At 43.6% G+C, this 15764-nt stretch overlaps 1 protein-coding gene across 10 annotated transcripts in view; it reads left to right on the top strand.

Annotated features, from left to right (window-relative positions):
* Positions 1-15764, top strand: part of CELF2 (CUGBP Elav-like family member 2) — a 505360-nt gene that overhangs the window by 206492 nt on the left and 283104 nt on the right. For 2 of the 10 annotated variants that reach the window (XM_087857728.1, XM_087857726.1), the window contains exon 1: positions 2722-2997. The exons of 6 other annotated variants lie outside the window; for them this stretch is intronic. In XM_087857728.1, coding sequence (XP_087713854.1) covers positions 2924-2997 — 74 coding nt within the window. In that variant the 5' untranslated portion in view covers positions 2722-2923. Of the gene's footprint in view, positions 1-2721; positions 2998-15764 lie in introns of those variants that run through there. 2 more of the 10 variants (XM_087857731.1, XM_087857730.1) reach the window with 1 other exon arrangement.

Genomic DNA, 15764 nt, shown 5'->3' with positions numbered 1-15764 from the left:
GACGGCCTCATCCCGTTTCAGTGCCGTTGATAAGATCCTTGGCTATGAAATAGCTCCATTGAACCCGATGTTCAACAGCGGCCCAGTGGAGCTGTCTGCCAAGTAACACCAACTGCCAAAACATGATACCTGATGGCTCATTACTGCATGAAAATTAAAAAAGGGGCCCCATTGAGTTGTTTTTAGATTTCGTTTTTTTCCTTCTGCCAAAGCAGTGAAACAAGAAATTTACGCTTTTCATCAGGTGGTATTTGGTTGGGTGTTTTTGTTTTGTTTTCGTTTTTAGACTGGAGAGCTTTTGAAATTGGTATTTTTTAAGAGGGCTATTGCGCATGTGCTATGATCATGGAAACAACACCCTATGGGGTGTGTGTGTGTGTGTGTGTGTGTGTGTGTATTTTGTTTCTCTTTGGCACCTACATCAAGTACTTGTACAATCACTGTATTATTGATGCATTTGGCAGCCAAACTATTTAAACTCAGCTACACTCCATAGCCCTTCCTTGGTTCAGATCGTCAGGGTATCCCATGTAAGAGTGAGTTTTCTTTTTGTATTTGACCCTGCTTTTGCTTCTAACTTTAAATGGCAAAAGCAAATGTGCTTTGAAAACTCGGGTACGCTGTAGTTGTTAAATAAGGCAATAACCTATGCACTTGTACTTCTTTCTCTATGGCCTACTTACATACTACTTCACCCTCCTTATAGTATGATTAAAAGCTGCTTTGAATCCACTATTGCCTCAAGGGATTTGAGGCTAGAATTTAACAAACTGCTGAGAAGGCTTAAGTCAGTAAGAGGGCTTCCCTACAGCTTCTCCCAACTAATTCACATGCAATTAAAGAGAAAATAAATATTTCAGAAGTGTACATTTTAATGAAGCTTTTTCTACCTTATAGAATGGAGATATGTAGCTTTATTCCACAGCCGATTTGGAAATACTTCTCTCTTTGATTAATGCGGTTGTGTTTTGCTTCTGCTCTGGAGGACAGTTCTGTTCATTCTTAAAATAAATGTTATACAGTCAGCTCATTATATACATTTGGGATTTATATAAATAATATATGAAAACCAAGAACTGACAAGGTTGGTCTCATTTATCCAGTTAATTACTTTATTAAGATTATTGAAAGACCAACAAAATTCTTATAATTTCAAAGGCAGCCTGTAGTAGCAGGGATAGGGAATAAATGGAAATTAGTAGTACTATCAGGAAAAGTTTGGGTATGTTGAATCTAAGAATTCATTTGATTGCATCTGTTTTTCAATTCCTTGTGAACCTAGACCTTGTTCCTCAGAAGGGCAATATTTTCAACTGAAGGTTAGTCCTAGCCCTACATTGGTCTTGGAATTAGAACTATCGTGGTCAAAGCCAGATATATTGTTCACCTGAAGACGGAAATCAAGTCCATTAAGTACATATGGACTTAATTGAATACTCCAGGCCTGTTACTTCATAGGGCTCAATCCATCAAGCCTGGATTTAAAATTGGTATATAAATACTTATTTTCCTTCATAATCTCAAAAGATGGTCAGTTCTCACATCACACAAGAAGTTGGTGAGAAAAGATCTCTTCTCCATATTATGGTGTCTGATACATCTCACACCTGATGTATTTGACTACTCACGTGACTTACTTGTTTAACCCCCTGGCAACCTGACTACCTCGCCAGGTGTGATGTCATTACAAACTAAAAGTGATTACTGAAAAGAGGCAAACTGTAAACTTCTGGTATGCAACTAATGATGCTGGTTTAGCACATGAGATAGAAGTTTTATGTACTTGTGACATTGTGGAAAGTTTGGTTTCATCTTAATAACCGAACAACAAAACAATGACAACAGTGAATGAGAATGTCACCATTTACTTACCTTTCAAGAATTTTGGAAATCACTTGGGAAAATTAAACTCCCTGCTTTTCTATTCATTTGTGAGATTTTCGCCATTTTTCTCAAGCCCTATTAGTAAATAGTCACAAATCTTAAACGGGTGTTTAAGCTTCTTGTCGACTACGTTATAGATATCACAGCTTTTCAATAAAGTCACCGTTGGTTTTTGGTCGTTTTATTAAATACTGGAAAATGACAGATTTGATTTCTTCTTAAAAGAAAACGTGATTACTGCGATTCACATTTTCAACCCCTTATCCGAACTTCTGCGTTTTCGAGAGGATACAAAGGAAATGTAATTGTGTGGAGATTGAGTCCTCTTTGTCCTTAAAGCATTGAGATAAGTCCCTAAATGTCACTCGGGCCATTTATCTGATATTTACTTGGGCTAACCCGCGAATGCTCTATCAGTTATTATTGTTAGTTCATACCCTGGTGAGCAGATCGCACAGAAGAGCGTTGCAGCAAACACTCGTGAGGGTGCCGTTTCTCTTCGGCTTGGGAGTTGGTTTTGCCCGGCATGTGAACTAGGCTTTGGCAATACAGTGGCACTAAATCTACTACATTGGTTATTCGGGCCTCGTGCCAGGCGCCGTGGAAATAGGGAATTGAGTGGAACTGGACCGAGTCAACGTGGTGAACTAGTTTGCGTTTCTGGAGGCTGGGGACCCTAGGAAAGTCTGGCTATTTTTAAAGCTGGTGAGCTCAGCTTCCCCAGCCGCCGGCCTCGGGCGGGTCCCTCCCTCCGGGGGCCGGGCGGGCGGGCCCGCAGGGGTTAAGCGGCGGCGCGGCGGGCGCAGAGCTCCGCCTCCGCTCGCCGCACCTGGCGCTCTGCAGACCGTCGCCGGGGCGCTGGATTTCGGAGGGGATTGGCGGAGAGCGGGAGGGGAGAGAATGTGACAAGTGCCGGCTCTGGCGGCCGCCGCCGGGAGGCCGCGCGCACCTGTCCCTGCCCGTCTCGCGCCGCCCGCGGCCGCTCGGACGCGCGCACAGCCGCCCCCCGCCGCCCGAGCGCAGAGCGCGCGCCGAGAACATGACTTCTGCCTTCAAGCTGGATTTCCTCCCGGACATGATGGTCGAGGGCCGCCTGCTAGTTCCCGACAGAATGTGAGTGTGAGCCCCCGGGGCACGCGTGGCAGCTCTCCCCACGCCCTGGGCCGGGCGGCTGCCCCCAGCTCTCCTTCCCGGAGCCCCGAGGAGGGCGAGAGCGGGCGGGCGGCGCTCCTCCGCCCCGCGAACGCGGCGGCGGCTCGGGATCGGCCGCCTCCCCTGGGTTTCGGAGGCGGCGCTGGGCGCGGGGAGCCGGGCGAGTGTCCGGACGTGCCGAGCGGTGCGGGGATTGGGGTCGGGGTGGGGACCGGGGTCGGGGCGGGGACCGGCAGGCTGGGCGTGGGTGCCAGGCGGGGACCGGCGAGTGGGGACCGGCGAGCGGGGGACCAGGTGAGGACCGGCGAGCCTGACGCGGGGTCCGGGGGTCCGGCCGGCGGGGACCGGCGAGCGGGGCGCGGCGTCCCGGGGCGGGGTGTGCGCGTGCCCGCTCGTGTCATTTGAAATGCGGGTCTGATGGAGCTCTCGTGGCCCATTTAGGGATCCCTTCTTACCAAATTACCCGCTCCTTTGACTTACATTTGCGAAGATTCCTTTACGGTGGTGGGAGAGTGGAAGCAGAGAAGAGGGAAAAAAAAAAAAAAAAGAGGGGGGAGGGGGTGGATAATTATAAAGCATTAAAATAGCCCGGTGTACTCTGTTGCAGAAATTAGAGGTAATTTTTACGTAATCATGGTGGTTTGTCTGATATGCGGTCTATAATTTAATAATTAATGTGATTCTGGTGGTTTTACATGTCGTCAAACTAGGGTGGAGAGTTTATTGGGAGAAGTAAAGAGCTGGGATTTCTGAGGAAAGTATATCTAATTTTTATCTGGCTCATTAGTCTTGACGGGAAAGTTTCTCTTATCAGCTCAGGCGCTATGGAGTCAATAACATCCACTCGTATTCAGTCGTGTTATGAAAAAGAAACCTAAAGGGATTGCCAGAGACGGTCTGAAAGGTCTGTGTCCATTTTAGACTTGGAATGTATAAAATTCTCTCTTACCAGGCAAGACATCTGCTAGTGAATCTGGGCTGCAGTTAATCTAGTGGGAAAAAAAGGACTGTTATCCTTGGTGAGAGTACATATAAAATGTTTCCTCTTCTACCCACTATACGATTTCACATCCATATTCATTCTGGCACCTTACTGTACCCTTTGCAATTTGTAGGCCGTTCAGAGCTTTATGATCCATTTCTCTGGCAACTAACTTTCCCCTACGGTGCTAGGTTCATTTTCTGGCATGTTAAATGTTATGAGTTTGAGAGATTTTTGAGAAACTCCGGAGCGGCCAATTATTTGAGCTCCTAGGATTAAAAAAAAAAAAAAATGGGGGGGAGGGGGTGATAGAATCTGTTAAGTGCAATTGTCCTTCCAGTCGATATGAAGAATGTTAACTTGCTTGTACATACGATCAGGTTCATTGTCCCAACTAAGATAATCAGATAATGTAAATTAAAATATTGAATTTCCTTTTGGCAGTTTTCTCTGGGAAATTTATCTTGATTAGTAACGTTCCCATGATACTTGCTTTACAAGATCTCTGTCCTGTCCTCCTTAAAATATATGCATATATATCTGTATGGATATGTAATACTTGTTTGCACGTTTGCTATTCAGAGTTTTGTGTTTTCTGCTCTCTAGAGTGTGGGGAAAAAGAATTGGCTTGATCATGATTGCGAATTTATGTCACCTGCTACTTAGGTGACCATAATGTATCTAATGAATCTCTGTGAATTTAATATGTTAATGGTCTCCGAAAGATGCTCTTGTCAGTTAAATTATGAATTATGAAAGTTTAATTCATCCTTTTCATTTGGTGGATGAATGTGGCTTTTTCAGACTGTTTGCTCTGAATAGAGCCTTTGTATCTCAGCCGCGGAGTCTCCTATACAAACCCTAATGTAACTTCTACCCTACTTCTCTTCCAGATGCTAGTTATTTCCAAAGGATGTCTTTTGGAATCAAACTCCCGTTGTTTTCAGCGGTGTCAACTATTGCTTAATTGAACTTTTTTTAAAAAAAGAAAAACAGAGGATTCGTAAATATTTATTTCCAAGATAACTATTCTGTCTTCTTATCCCTGAGAGTACTGTAGCATGTTTTCCGAAAGAGTTCGTATAACTCACATTGGAGACTATCTTTGGGGAACAGAGGTGTGTGGGAGGGCATAGGACAAGCTGAAAATGTTTGAAATCCACCTAGCTGTGTATCTTGTTGCCATATGCATGCAGTTGGGAAGATAGCTGTGTAGATTTATTGTTTTGGGGACTGGTTGTCACATATGGTATATTGCCATTTGGACTAAATTGCAGTCGGCTAGATGTTGGCCTATTCCTAAAAGGAACTTAAATAAAGCATAGGGGCTTTTCTGGTGTTGATTTTTCTAAAGCAGTAGGACATATTTTCAATGGCGTTCTCCCACAAGAATATATTACATAAGTTTCCAAGATGTAATACGTTTGAGTCCTCAAGGCAGATGAACAAATAGCTTTTGAGATGAATTATTATGCTTGACGGCCCCACGAGCCATCCAGTGTTTAAAGAGCCCAGATCATTTAAGGCTCTGCAGTGGGTCTGAATGGTTAAGACACATGCTTCAAAGTCTTGGTTTTTTAAGCATTCAGGGTCGAAACTGTAAATGGAAATAGACCTTTTAAATAATTGTAACTACTAATGTTTTGTTGTCTTTGTGTTGCTATAGAATATCGTTTGCAGCAAAGCCTAGTGAAAACAGAAATAGGAACTGATTTCAAAAATGTTATTTTAAACTGGGGTAGTTGGGGGTGGGGGTGGGGATGACGGTTTCCTTTGTTTACGCTTTTTAATGATCATGTAGGTATTTGGGGTTTTTGGATGTTTTTGAATTCTTAAACAGAGAAATCTAAGAAATAGTGGCCGGAGAAATTGCAGGTGGCAAAAAAAAATCTACAAATGCAGATTTAAAATTATTCTTATCTATGATGTTAGAATAAGACACCAAGAAGCTAGCAATAAATTAACATGAAATCTTTTTTTTTTCATCTTCAGTAACATTGTTGGAAATGAGAAAAGTTATCCTGAGTGTAAATTCATCAACTTGGTGAATTCACCATTTTGTTTATTAAGTCCTCCCAAGTTAAGATAACTGGAAAAATGTCTATCAGTGTCCTGTTAAACTGAAAGGTGGTTCTAGGGACTTTCATTGTTCAAGTTGAAAGGGGCTTTAGAGACCATCTGGTCAAACCTCCTTGTTTTATAGATTAAGAAACTATTGTTGAGGCAATGTGACCAATTCTGGGAGGCAAGGCAATTATTACTTTTTCCCTTTCCCTCCTTAATTGACAATAACATGAGTCATTAATTGAGCACCTACTGTGTGCCAAGGCGCTTGGTTTACCTGTCTCTAACCTTGACGGTAGATCTGCAGGGGGCATGTCGTACCCATTTTACAGGTCATGCTTAAGGAGGTTCTCTGCTTGCCCATGCCTCAGAGGCAGTAAACAGCAAAGCTGTGGTTGGCTTGTGTGTGTATGTTATATAAATGCCAGTTCACATGTTGTTGGGAAGAGAAGAGAGAACTGTGAATTAAATATTCGACATAGATTTTTATCAGGAAATCAAAATTGTGCCGCACGAGAATGGTTGAGCATTATAGGAAATACTTATCACTTGTTCAGGATTGACTTCCTAATTTGATTCAGACTCACACTCTTTATTCCATATATCAATTAAAGAGAATATGTTTTAATTAAAAATATTTTCTGGTTTACAAGGTACCAGCAAGATGAAGGTCAAAAGCATTAGGGTCTCTTCTCCCCCCCGCCCCATGGCATTTGATGTATATTTGGAAAATGTCAATAATAAGCTACAGCGATAACTGAGACTTATCACCTGATTCCTTGATGATTGTGTGAGGAATTAAAGACAGAAGGCTCTAAAAGAAGAGTTATGTATGTGGGTTTAAGGAAAAATTTAAAAGTATGCTTTCAGGTGGCATTTCTCAGTAAGCAATATGTATTTTAGTATCAGCTGCTTCCTGAAACCAAAAACTCACCCTGTATTGGCGTTTTGGAACACTACTGTTATCTTTGATCTGGGTCAGAGGCATTATGTTAAGTATTGCTGTTGAATAGTAATTTGCCGGATTGAGATTATTCTAGCATCTGTGATGAGATGCCGTGAACTGGGGGCAACAAGAACCCTGCAAGACAAGATACAAAAGGAGATAAGATTTTTCATATAGGAACCTAGTAATTAAGAATTCATGGGATCATTTAGAATGTTTTCCACCTCAGAGCGGTTCTCCCCTCCCCTCCCCCCAACAGCTGTAACAACAGTATATTTGGCCTCTGATAAAAGACTGAAATCTCCCCCCACCTTTTTTTTTTTTTTTACATAAATTTGCACACTGTTCATTTCTCCTCACCCCTTCCTTGTGGTTTTGTTGCTTGCGGATGAAATGCTGATTCTCACTAATGACAGGTGCTATGTTGGCGTGCAGAATCGTCTGATAAACTTGATCGTCCTGCAGCCAGCACACGACGTGATCTCTAGCTGTTGTGCCGGCCTGCAGGCTAGTGCTTATTTGTTGAGGCCTACCTGTAGACTTCTGCACAGTCACTGATGTCATAATAGCACATTTTAAAACCCACCTCGCAACTGTTGAACAATACTGTAAGCATCCTTTATCTGATTGGCATTCCACCAGAAAACCGGATATTTTCAACATGTTTCAAGGAGCCAAATTCATAAGCCACCGATGTGTTGCGCTTCCTGTGCTGAACTTCATCCAAACTTGAGAAGTCTTTATTTCCAATTTAAGAGTAGTCACTCCAGAGAGTTGTGTTTTTTTCAGGGGAGGCTCACGTTTTTGCTTTTAGTTTGCAGATTAGGACACTACAAAGAGTCAGCTATTTGTCCTTGAGACATGTGTCCTACAGCACCACGGAAAGGGAGGGTCTGCAAAGAATTAATGGTTTCCAGTTCATTAGCATCGATCAGTTTCCATGCCCCCGTGTCTGTTTCCACTCTCAGGAAGGGACCGGTAATACGACGGGGCCAGCGTCACCGGTGTGCCACTTTGGGTAGCAGTGCAGAAAACATATTTTTATTTTTCCTTGAGAGAGAGCTCTTGCGAAAGCTAAGAGAAATGGAGCTGCACATTCCTGGAAAAACCTTTGTGGGAAACAAAAACTAATTAGCGCCGTAAATGCAATGCTCTCAGGTAATTGTAAAATAATTATTCCCCTTTAGCATCATCACTGTTTAATTGTGCCGTCCAGTCGTCTCATGCTCTGCATGGAGATGTGAAGGGATGGAAACCTCCTTCTCCTCCTGGGGATTTCTTTTTCATTTACTGTGAGCTCTCGACTCCTCCTAAAAAGGACTTTGAAAAGAAAGGGGGAAACAGGGAGATTTTGAACTGCTTCACCCTTCCCGTTTGTTCTAAATCACGACAGAAAGTGATTACTCCAACTGGTTTTATAGAAATACAATTCCGGTGACGTGGTCGAGGTGCCTGGTGAGCGTGTTTGAGATTTCCACGGTCACAGAACTACACCCGGAGTTCCGTGAACGGTCTCTTTTATGAACTGCAGATTGTGTATTATGTTCAGATACTGAGAGTGATACTTTAAAATCAGCTGATGCTTAAAAATGGAATGCTAATAAATATGTAATCCTACGGCTCTCGAAGTGACAGATGAGTACAAATTCCGTTTTTGGTTAAATTTTAATTACTCCATTTGAATGAATGCCTCAGAGCCAACTTGCCAGGAAATTATTAGACCCATTTTTTTTTTCCTCCTGAAGATTTATGTAAATTAAGTTTAGGCTGTATTTAGACTAAAATATCATTTTGGTTTATTATTCCAAACTTCTCTACCAGACTCCTATGGCCTTTAACTTAAGGTCAGATTTTAAATAAATCTATTCTGAGGAGGTCTCAGTTTAAATGATCTGTGCTCCCTGTTGGTCAGCAGAATGGTAAGAATCAGTCCTGCAGATAGATGACCGGGTCATGAGATTCCTTTAATAGTCGCGTCACCTTCAAAATGGGGTTATGGGATGTTTTGATTTTAAGTTTGGTTTTTTTTTTTTTTTTAAGGTCTTAATAATTAAGGAAGTCAGAGTGGTTTATCTCCTCAGTAAGAGTGCTTAGGCCTCTGTCATAACCACGGACATCAAATTCCCCCAGCCCATCAGCTGCTTTGTCTGACATTTATAGGCTCCAGTAGGGCCTGAAGATCCCCCCGTCACACAGACGATGGTGGTGACTCACTCCTTAGAATGCAGTTAATTTCAGCTGATTGATTTGACATTTTGGCATAACTTCTGGACGGCTTAAAAACAATTTTTGTGTTTTGAGTGCCATGAGAGAGTGACTTAGTTCTTCAGCTTTCCTACTAGGATCTAAAGTTCTGTGATTTTTATGCTGAAATGCTTAACTTTCATGCTTTTTTGTAAAGAGAGTTGATGGTTTGACTTGGGCTCACTAAGTTTTAAGGTGGCATATTATATCCTTTCCCATAAATTATGTCTTTGTTTCTCCTGGTCTCCCCCTGTCGCAGGAGAGTTGTACCACATTTATCTGCCAAAAATAAAATCACCTGGTTCTTTCATAAGTTAAAGGAGCAGAACAGTGCTCTTCACCTGGCTGTGGTCAGCAGGCGTAAAACGTGTGTGTGTGTGTGTCTGTGTGTGTGTCTGTGCACGTATACGCATATATGCACGTATATATGTGTGAGAGTATATATACATTAGAAATGATCTTATTGGGCATAATTCTTTGCTTTCTTAAAATACCTTCCCCTTAATGATCTTTGGCTATACAAGTTATGAAATTGTTAGATATGTTGTAACATGTAACAGGTTGTAACCTATGTAAACACGCCTGTGTTTACAGATTATTATCTTCATAACTGAAAATTTTAAGATTTAGAAAGGTTCAGCATCTTGACCAAAGGTGTATTCAAATCGGTGATCCTGCTAGAAATAGGTCTCGGGCTGATGTTCTGACTCTGTCCCAGCACCTCAGGGTAGCTTCTATTAAAGGTGAGGAAAGAAGTCCCCCCTGATAGTGCTGTCCCACCTTACTAGGTTACTAGGTGAACAGCTGAGAGTTGGGTGACCCTTTCCATCCTTGCTGCAAAGTCCCAGGACCTGGGGGCCCCTTCTGTTTCTCAGTTGCAATTGAGATGTTGCTCTCCTCAGGATCTTTTTATGGAGTAGGAAGGAAGGCTCTTCACAGAGCAACCTAGACCGTTGATCCTAAGTGGCTGTTTTCTTGGGTAGACATAGCTGGTGCTGGCCAGACCACCGTCTTCCCCTTGTGCCTCTTGGCCATTGCCAACCTCCCTCTTCGGTGATGCGGATCATTATCCCATGGCTTGCTGTCCCTGTTGCAAAGAGTCCTTGAAATTTTCATCGTGCCTAATGAGAGTTCAGCACATGAACGGAGCATCTTAAAAAGGCTAACATTACGGGAGATGTAGGGACCTGTGAGGGGGGTGGAGCAGACTGGTGGAAACCCACCCTAAACGTGCACGATTCGTTCCCCACCCGGTTGTTTTCTCCCTGTGTCTCCAGGGTAAGACGTTGGGTGTCGCGCAGGTGAAGCAAATAAAGGTTGAAACATGACATTTCATTTGTTCCTTGAAAAACCTTAGGGGAATAATAAAGCCAAAGATGCCGTGGAAAAGCATGAGGAAGGTAGGCTCTGGGAGAGGACTAATGTGTATTTATGGAGTCGGGTTGCTCTGTTAAACTCTTCACTCCCGATTCTTCGCACCCACTCAGATTTCCTCTAGGTCCCGAACAGGACAGCGACTTCTGAGTTTGCTTTCTGCCTTTCTCAGGTTCTCCTGATGGATATCTTTTTTGTTCTCTTATTTTCATCTTCCCTAAGCCTATTTCATGAAGCCCTTCCCGGAGAGCTTTCCTGCCTGTGAAGAGAAGGGGCCACCTCCGTCCACGACACGGCTCCTGGACTGGGGAGCCTGGAGGGGAGGGCGGCGTGGAAACCCCTTGGCCATCACTCATAGTCCGTGCTGCTGGATCAGCTGCGTGTTTCTGTGCATAAAACTGTATTTTGCCTTCCTGCATTAGAGAAGGGGTGTTGAGTTTTCTGCTTGAGCAGAAGGGGAGCATATTTCAGAATGATTAACTTTATGGATGCCATTGTCTTGGGCAGCTATATTTGGCTCTGTTGCAGCTGTGTTTGCTTTCTCGAAATTGTCACCGGGAGGCCTCCAACTGCAATTATTCCCTTCAGTCCACGCTGGTGACATCTTTCCTTGTGACTCCTGTTGTCCACCCAGACATCTCTCCTTGGTGTTAGGACTGAAAGGCAACCCACCAGTCCTCGAGAAGCCTGAATGCTGGTCACCACTGCTGGTGCCTAGATCCCAAAGCAGTTTCTTAATATTAAGTCATGTTTGTCTTGAGTGATGATGTTACTTGTCAGGATTCTTCTGTCTTTTCACACAAAGCCGTAGTTTTCTGACTCTTTTTCCCCCTCTTTGTCTTTTTTTCTTCCTTTTCTTTTACTCTTAGACGTCAAAGGGTTGCTTCCAGCACCTGCTTTATGTCTTCCTTTCCTCCATTAACTAGAGCACGTCTGAGCAGGAGTTTGTCCCTTGTGGTCCTGAGAGATCCCCTACAAAGCCCTGTGTTGGAGTGGAGACTGAGGCAAAGAACTTCTGTCTTTGTCAAGTGAACACTGGCCACAGAATTCACTTTTCCCCAAGGAGGAACCCAGGAAACATTTTAATTCCCCTGGCTGTGTGTGGGTTTACATTTTTAGTGAGAATAACTTCCCCTTCGGTGGTTTCTGCTCGTCGGGGGCACTGGCCCTGCATCAGGGTCTGCTTGGGTGGAGCCGGCTGAAATCACTGGGGACGTGGCCGGAGGGTGTCTCCAGCCGCGGGTTGGAGGTCATTCTTCCAGACGAAACACCCTTCACTCAACAGTCTCAGCTATTCCCCGGGCTTGTCCTCTGGTTTGTTTTATGCCCACTTCTGGTCTCAGGGGACTTGTCAAGATTCCTCATCTAGAAAATAAGGATATTAAGGTACACTCCTTACCTGTCCAAAGAATTATTGTGAGGCTGACGTTGGGAAGAGAATGATAACCTAAATATTTTATAGCTTCGTGGTACTTGAAACTGACCACAAGTCCACCTCCATTTCCCAGGAGAGTCCAGTACAGTGAAACCTCATTACAGCTGACCAGTTAATGTGTTCTCCCTCAGAACATTTGTGCTTTAAAGTCTTAGCCAAAGACCCATAAAGCAGTATTACTCCCATATAAACTTCCAGAAAATGCTCAGTCCCCAGGACAACATCGTAAAGACTCATTTTTTTTTTTCTCTCTCTCTCTCTCCCTTCTCTGCATGATGATTGAGAATGCACTTCATCTTCCAACCGTGAACTTGTGGTCAGCCCTGCCGTTCTGGGATTGGGCTGAAGCAAAAAGCAATATCTTCATCCAATATCCGCATATGTGTGTTCTGAAAGGCCCATCTCTATGCCAGCTGAATTAGATTCTGATTTTCGTATGGGGGAGAGAATGGGCCACACAATACCCAGGCGGGTTCCCAATAATGGGACTCAACCCTAGCAGAAACTCAGCCATTGGGAAAACAATCAGTGATGCGAATATGGAGAAGGACTGTTGTAGACCCTGACACCAAGGCCCTCATTAGGTGCTCAGGCCGCAGAATACCTGGAGATGAGAGGAGGAGCGTCTCCGAAGGGGGAAATGACTTGGAGAAGGCATCAGTGATTTTTTTATGAGGTGCTACAACGGGTCTAGGGTGTGTATCCAGGTGGTGCCCAGCCATAGGGCGCATCATGGTTCTTCAGGTCTGTGCTTTAATAAACAGGCACTTACTTCTCCCAACATCGCTGATAGGGTCCTTGAAGTCCGAAGAGACCAGAGCTGCCTTAGCTAGTGTGAAGATTTGCTCCTACTGTTATGTCACTTGATTAAGATCACACCTGTTCACGTTCAGTTGAGAAGCCGACAGCCTGAGGCCATTGGTTGAAGGATGTTCTCAAGGGATGGGCCAGGGGAGCAGTCAACACCTGCTCTGGCTGAGAGAGTGATGTTGACTGAGGATCTCCAGGCCGCTGGTGTAACCACCAAAGCTAGGCGTGCCCGGCCTTGCGGAGCAGAGCGCATTGCGTGAGGGTGAAGCAGGCAGTGGGAGCGTTGTCGCCGTCGGAGATGACGGCTGGCCCTGAGCTTGTTGTGAAAAGAGAACTAGGTCTGTGGCCCAAAGCTGCCAAAGCCTTTGCAGAAGGGGCCCGCCGTCCAGATACGACAAATGTTCCTGTGCAAATTGATTGGTACTTTGCAATCAGCACATTCTATCTTCTCAGTGTCAAAGAAGTCTAACTTTATAGGCAGTCTTTCAGTCGGGCCAAGAGTTTGTGTCCAGTTGTTATAAAAAGTGACCAAAATTGGACTGTTGTCAGCCACAGAAGCCACGTGGTGCCTTTACCTTGCCCCTGTGTCTTGTTTTTCAGGTCTACTCAGAACGTGATATTTTTGATCCAAATTGATTTCTAGTTGTCTGTTCAATAAAATAATGTTGTCTACCCAGAAGCCAAAAAAAAAAAAAAAAAGTTTTCTCGTGTCAACAAAGCTATAATTCTTTGACAACTAAATACTCCTTGTTAACTGTTTTTCTCCTGATTACTGATGCTTTAAAGGATGCCACCTTCCTGTGGGTCCACCTTCTGAAAGATTTTATGATACTGGCTGAGAATAGGGGCCAGCCATTAGGCTAAGGAATTTATATAAATTATCAGTGATCTTCAGAAAAATTTTGCAAGGTAAGTTGTATCATTCCTATTTTGCAAATGAGAAGAAAAGGTTTGAGAGGATGGAATAATGCATCTGTTTCCACGCGCCCATTTCCAAAGCCTGAGGTCTTTTCGTGTGCCGCCTCACATTCTGGTCCAGGAGGCTGCTTTTATCTTTTTAGGGATTCTTAGACCTTTCCATGACCATAAGCAGATTGAATTTCTGGATAGGTTGGTGAGTTGGCAGCTGGTGATGTGGATTCTGAGTATGAAATACAGTTTCTTAGCTATGACCTAATAATGATCTGCTTTTTATGTGCTCTTTCACATAAATTGCTTGTTCTTGATTTTATTTCATAGCCAGACCAATTTCTGAGTCCAGAAGGCAAGAGTGTTGTGAGCGATGTCAGTAGGAAGGGAGACATAGTGGTGTCAAGATCTCTTAACGCCTCAGATTTCACTTACTACAGAGATAAAGAAGTCGTTAACATTGACTGTTAAGATGGATCCTTATTCTTCATTCGCTATAACCACATATTTCATGAAGAGGTTTCTTGCGAGGGCTTCCCTAGGCACCTGCCCTTCTCCCTCATTTACTTCCAGCTTAATTTTTACATCTGATTTAGATGAACGCTTGGCCTTTCTCAGGGGCGCCTTGAGCCCAGAGCAGGCCACCTTGTGAATTAGAAAAAGGCTCTCAGGTGACATTCAGACTCCACGGTCCCCCTCGGTGACTCTTTGCAGTATCCTGTTCCCTTCAGTCTCACCACCTCCTTCGTGAGCAGACCAGATAAGTAGGCAAAGCATACGCGAGTCTCTGGACCAAAGGATCTTAGATGATTGACACTCGTGTCACCTTGGCTATGGCATCCCGTCCATTTCAAGTGTCTGTAAACTTGGGACCTCCCCATAGCTTTTTGCTCAAGTGCATAAACATTGGATGGGATTCTGGGTTTTCAGCAAATCACAGATTTCTCTTTCATGGCTAGATACCCGATGTAAAGGAAGGGATAATGGATGAGTTAGAGAAGAATCCATGCATGGGTTGGTCCAACCCTCAAACCATTTCCTATTGAGTATTAGCTTGTTGAAATGCCTTTACTCTTGGCAGGAGACAAGCGTCGCAACCTAAGAGGATGTGATTTGAGTGGAGTTTTCATGCCCCGTGTGCTTATTGTATTCTTGCTACTGATGCAAACATTATCTATAATTACATTTTCAAGTGACTGAAAATTGCAGGCTTTGTTGAACAAAAATACAGCCAAAGAATGGAATGTATACCCACTCCACCCTCATTATAAGGCTTTCAGAAATCAGACTGTAAGGCCCAATACCATGGCTCTCAACTACATGATACCAACTCCATTCTCCGATGTTTGAACACTCTGTCAAAATGCTAGGTTCCCAATGATGATCATATAATTGAAAAAAAAAAAAATCTATTACCGTTTTAGCACTTGGTTTGCTCAGTCACAGTGGCACCTCATCTCGCAAATCCTCTATTTCCAGGATTTAAAATGAGAAACCACAGTTTGATTTACCAAGCATGATGGGCCAAGTTGAGAGAGTTGGTTGAGAAGCAGACACTGTCACCTTCCGGGGGCAGATACTGTTGTCTCTCTCTGACACTTTGTTTTTACGCTGCCTCCCCTCCCACCTAGGGCATGATTAAAACAGACAGACAGACTCCGGTGTGGACACAGCTGTGAGGTAGGCTCTTCTTTGGTGTGAGAGCCTGGCCATGGGGCACTATAAACATGCTGGCCAATTTCGCTTTTTTAGACACAAGATGAGATCCGCTTTCTAATTTTAGTGAGAGCTTACACTTGGAATTAAAAAAAAAAAAAGAATCTTGACACATTATACCTTAGTATTTCACTCATTGTTTATTTCCATCTTAACACTCGGAGAACCAATGACATAGGAGAGTGTTCCTTGATTTTGGAGGTAAAGCAAACAGGAGGAAGAAGTTACAATTAATGTTGTTAGTCTAC

The sequence above is a fragment of the Ursus americanus genome, chromosome 31, assembly GCF_024610735.1.
Source record: "Ursus americanus isolate L20-20 chromosome 31, mUrsAme1.1.p, whole genome shotgun sequence".
NCBI lineage: Eukaryota > Metazoa > Chordata > Mammalia > Carnivora > Ursidae > Ursus > Ursus americanus.
The sequence above is the reverse complement of the archived record's forward strand: the minus strand, read 5'-3'. Positions and strand labels throughout refer to the sequence as shown.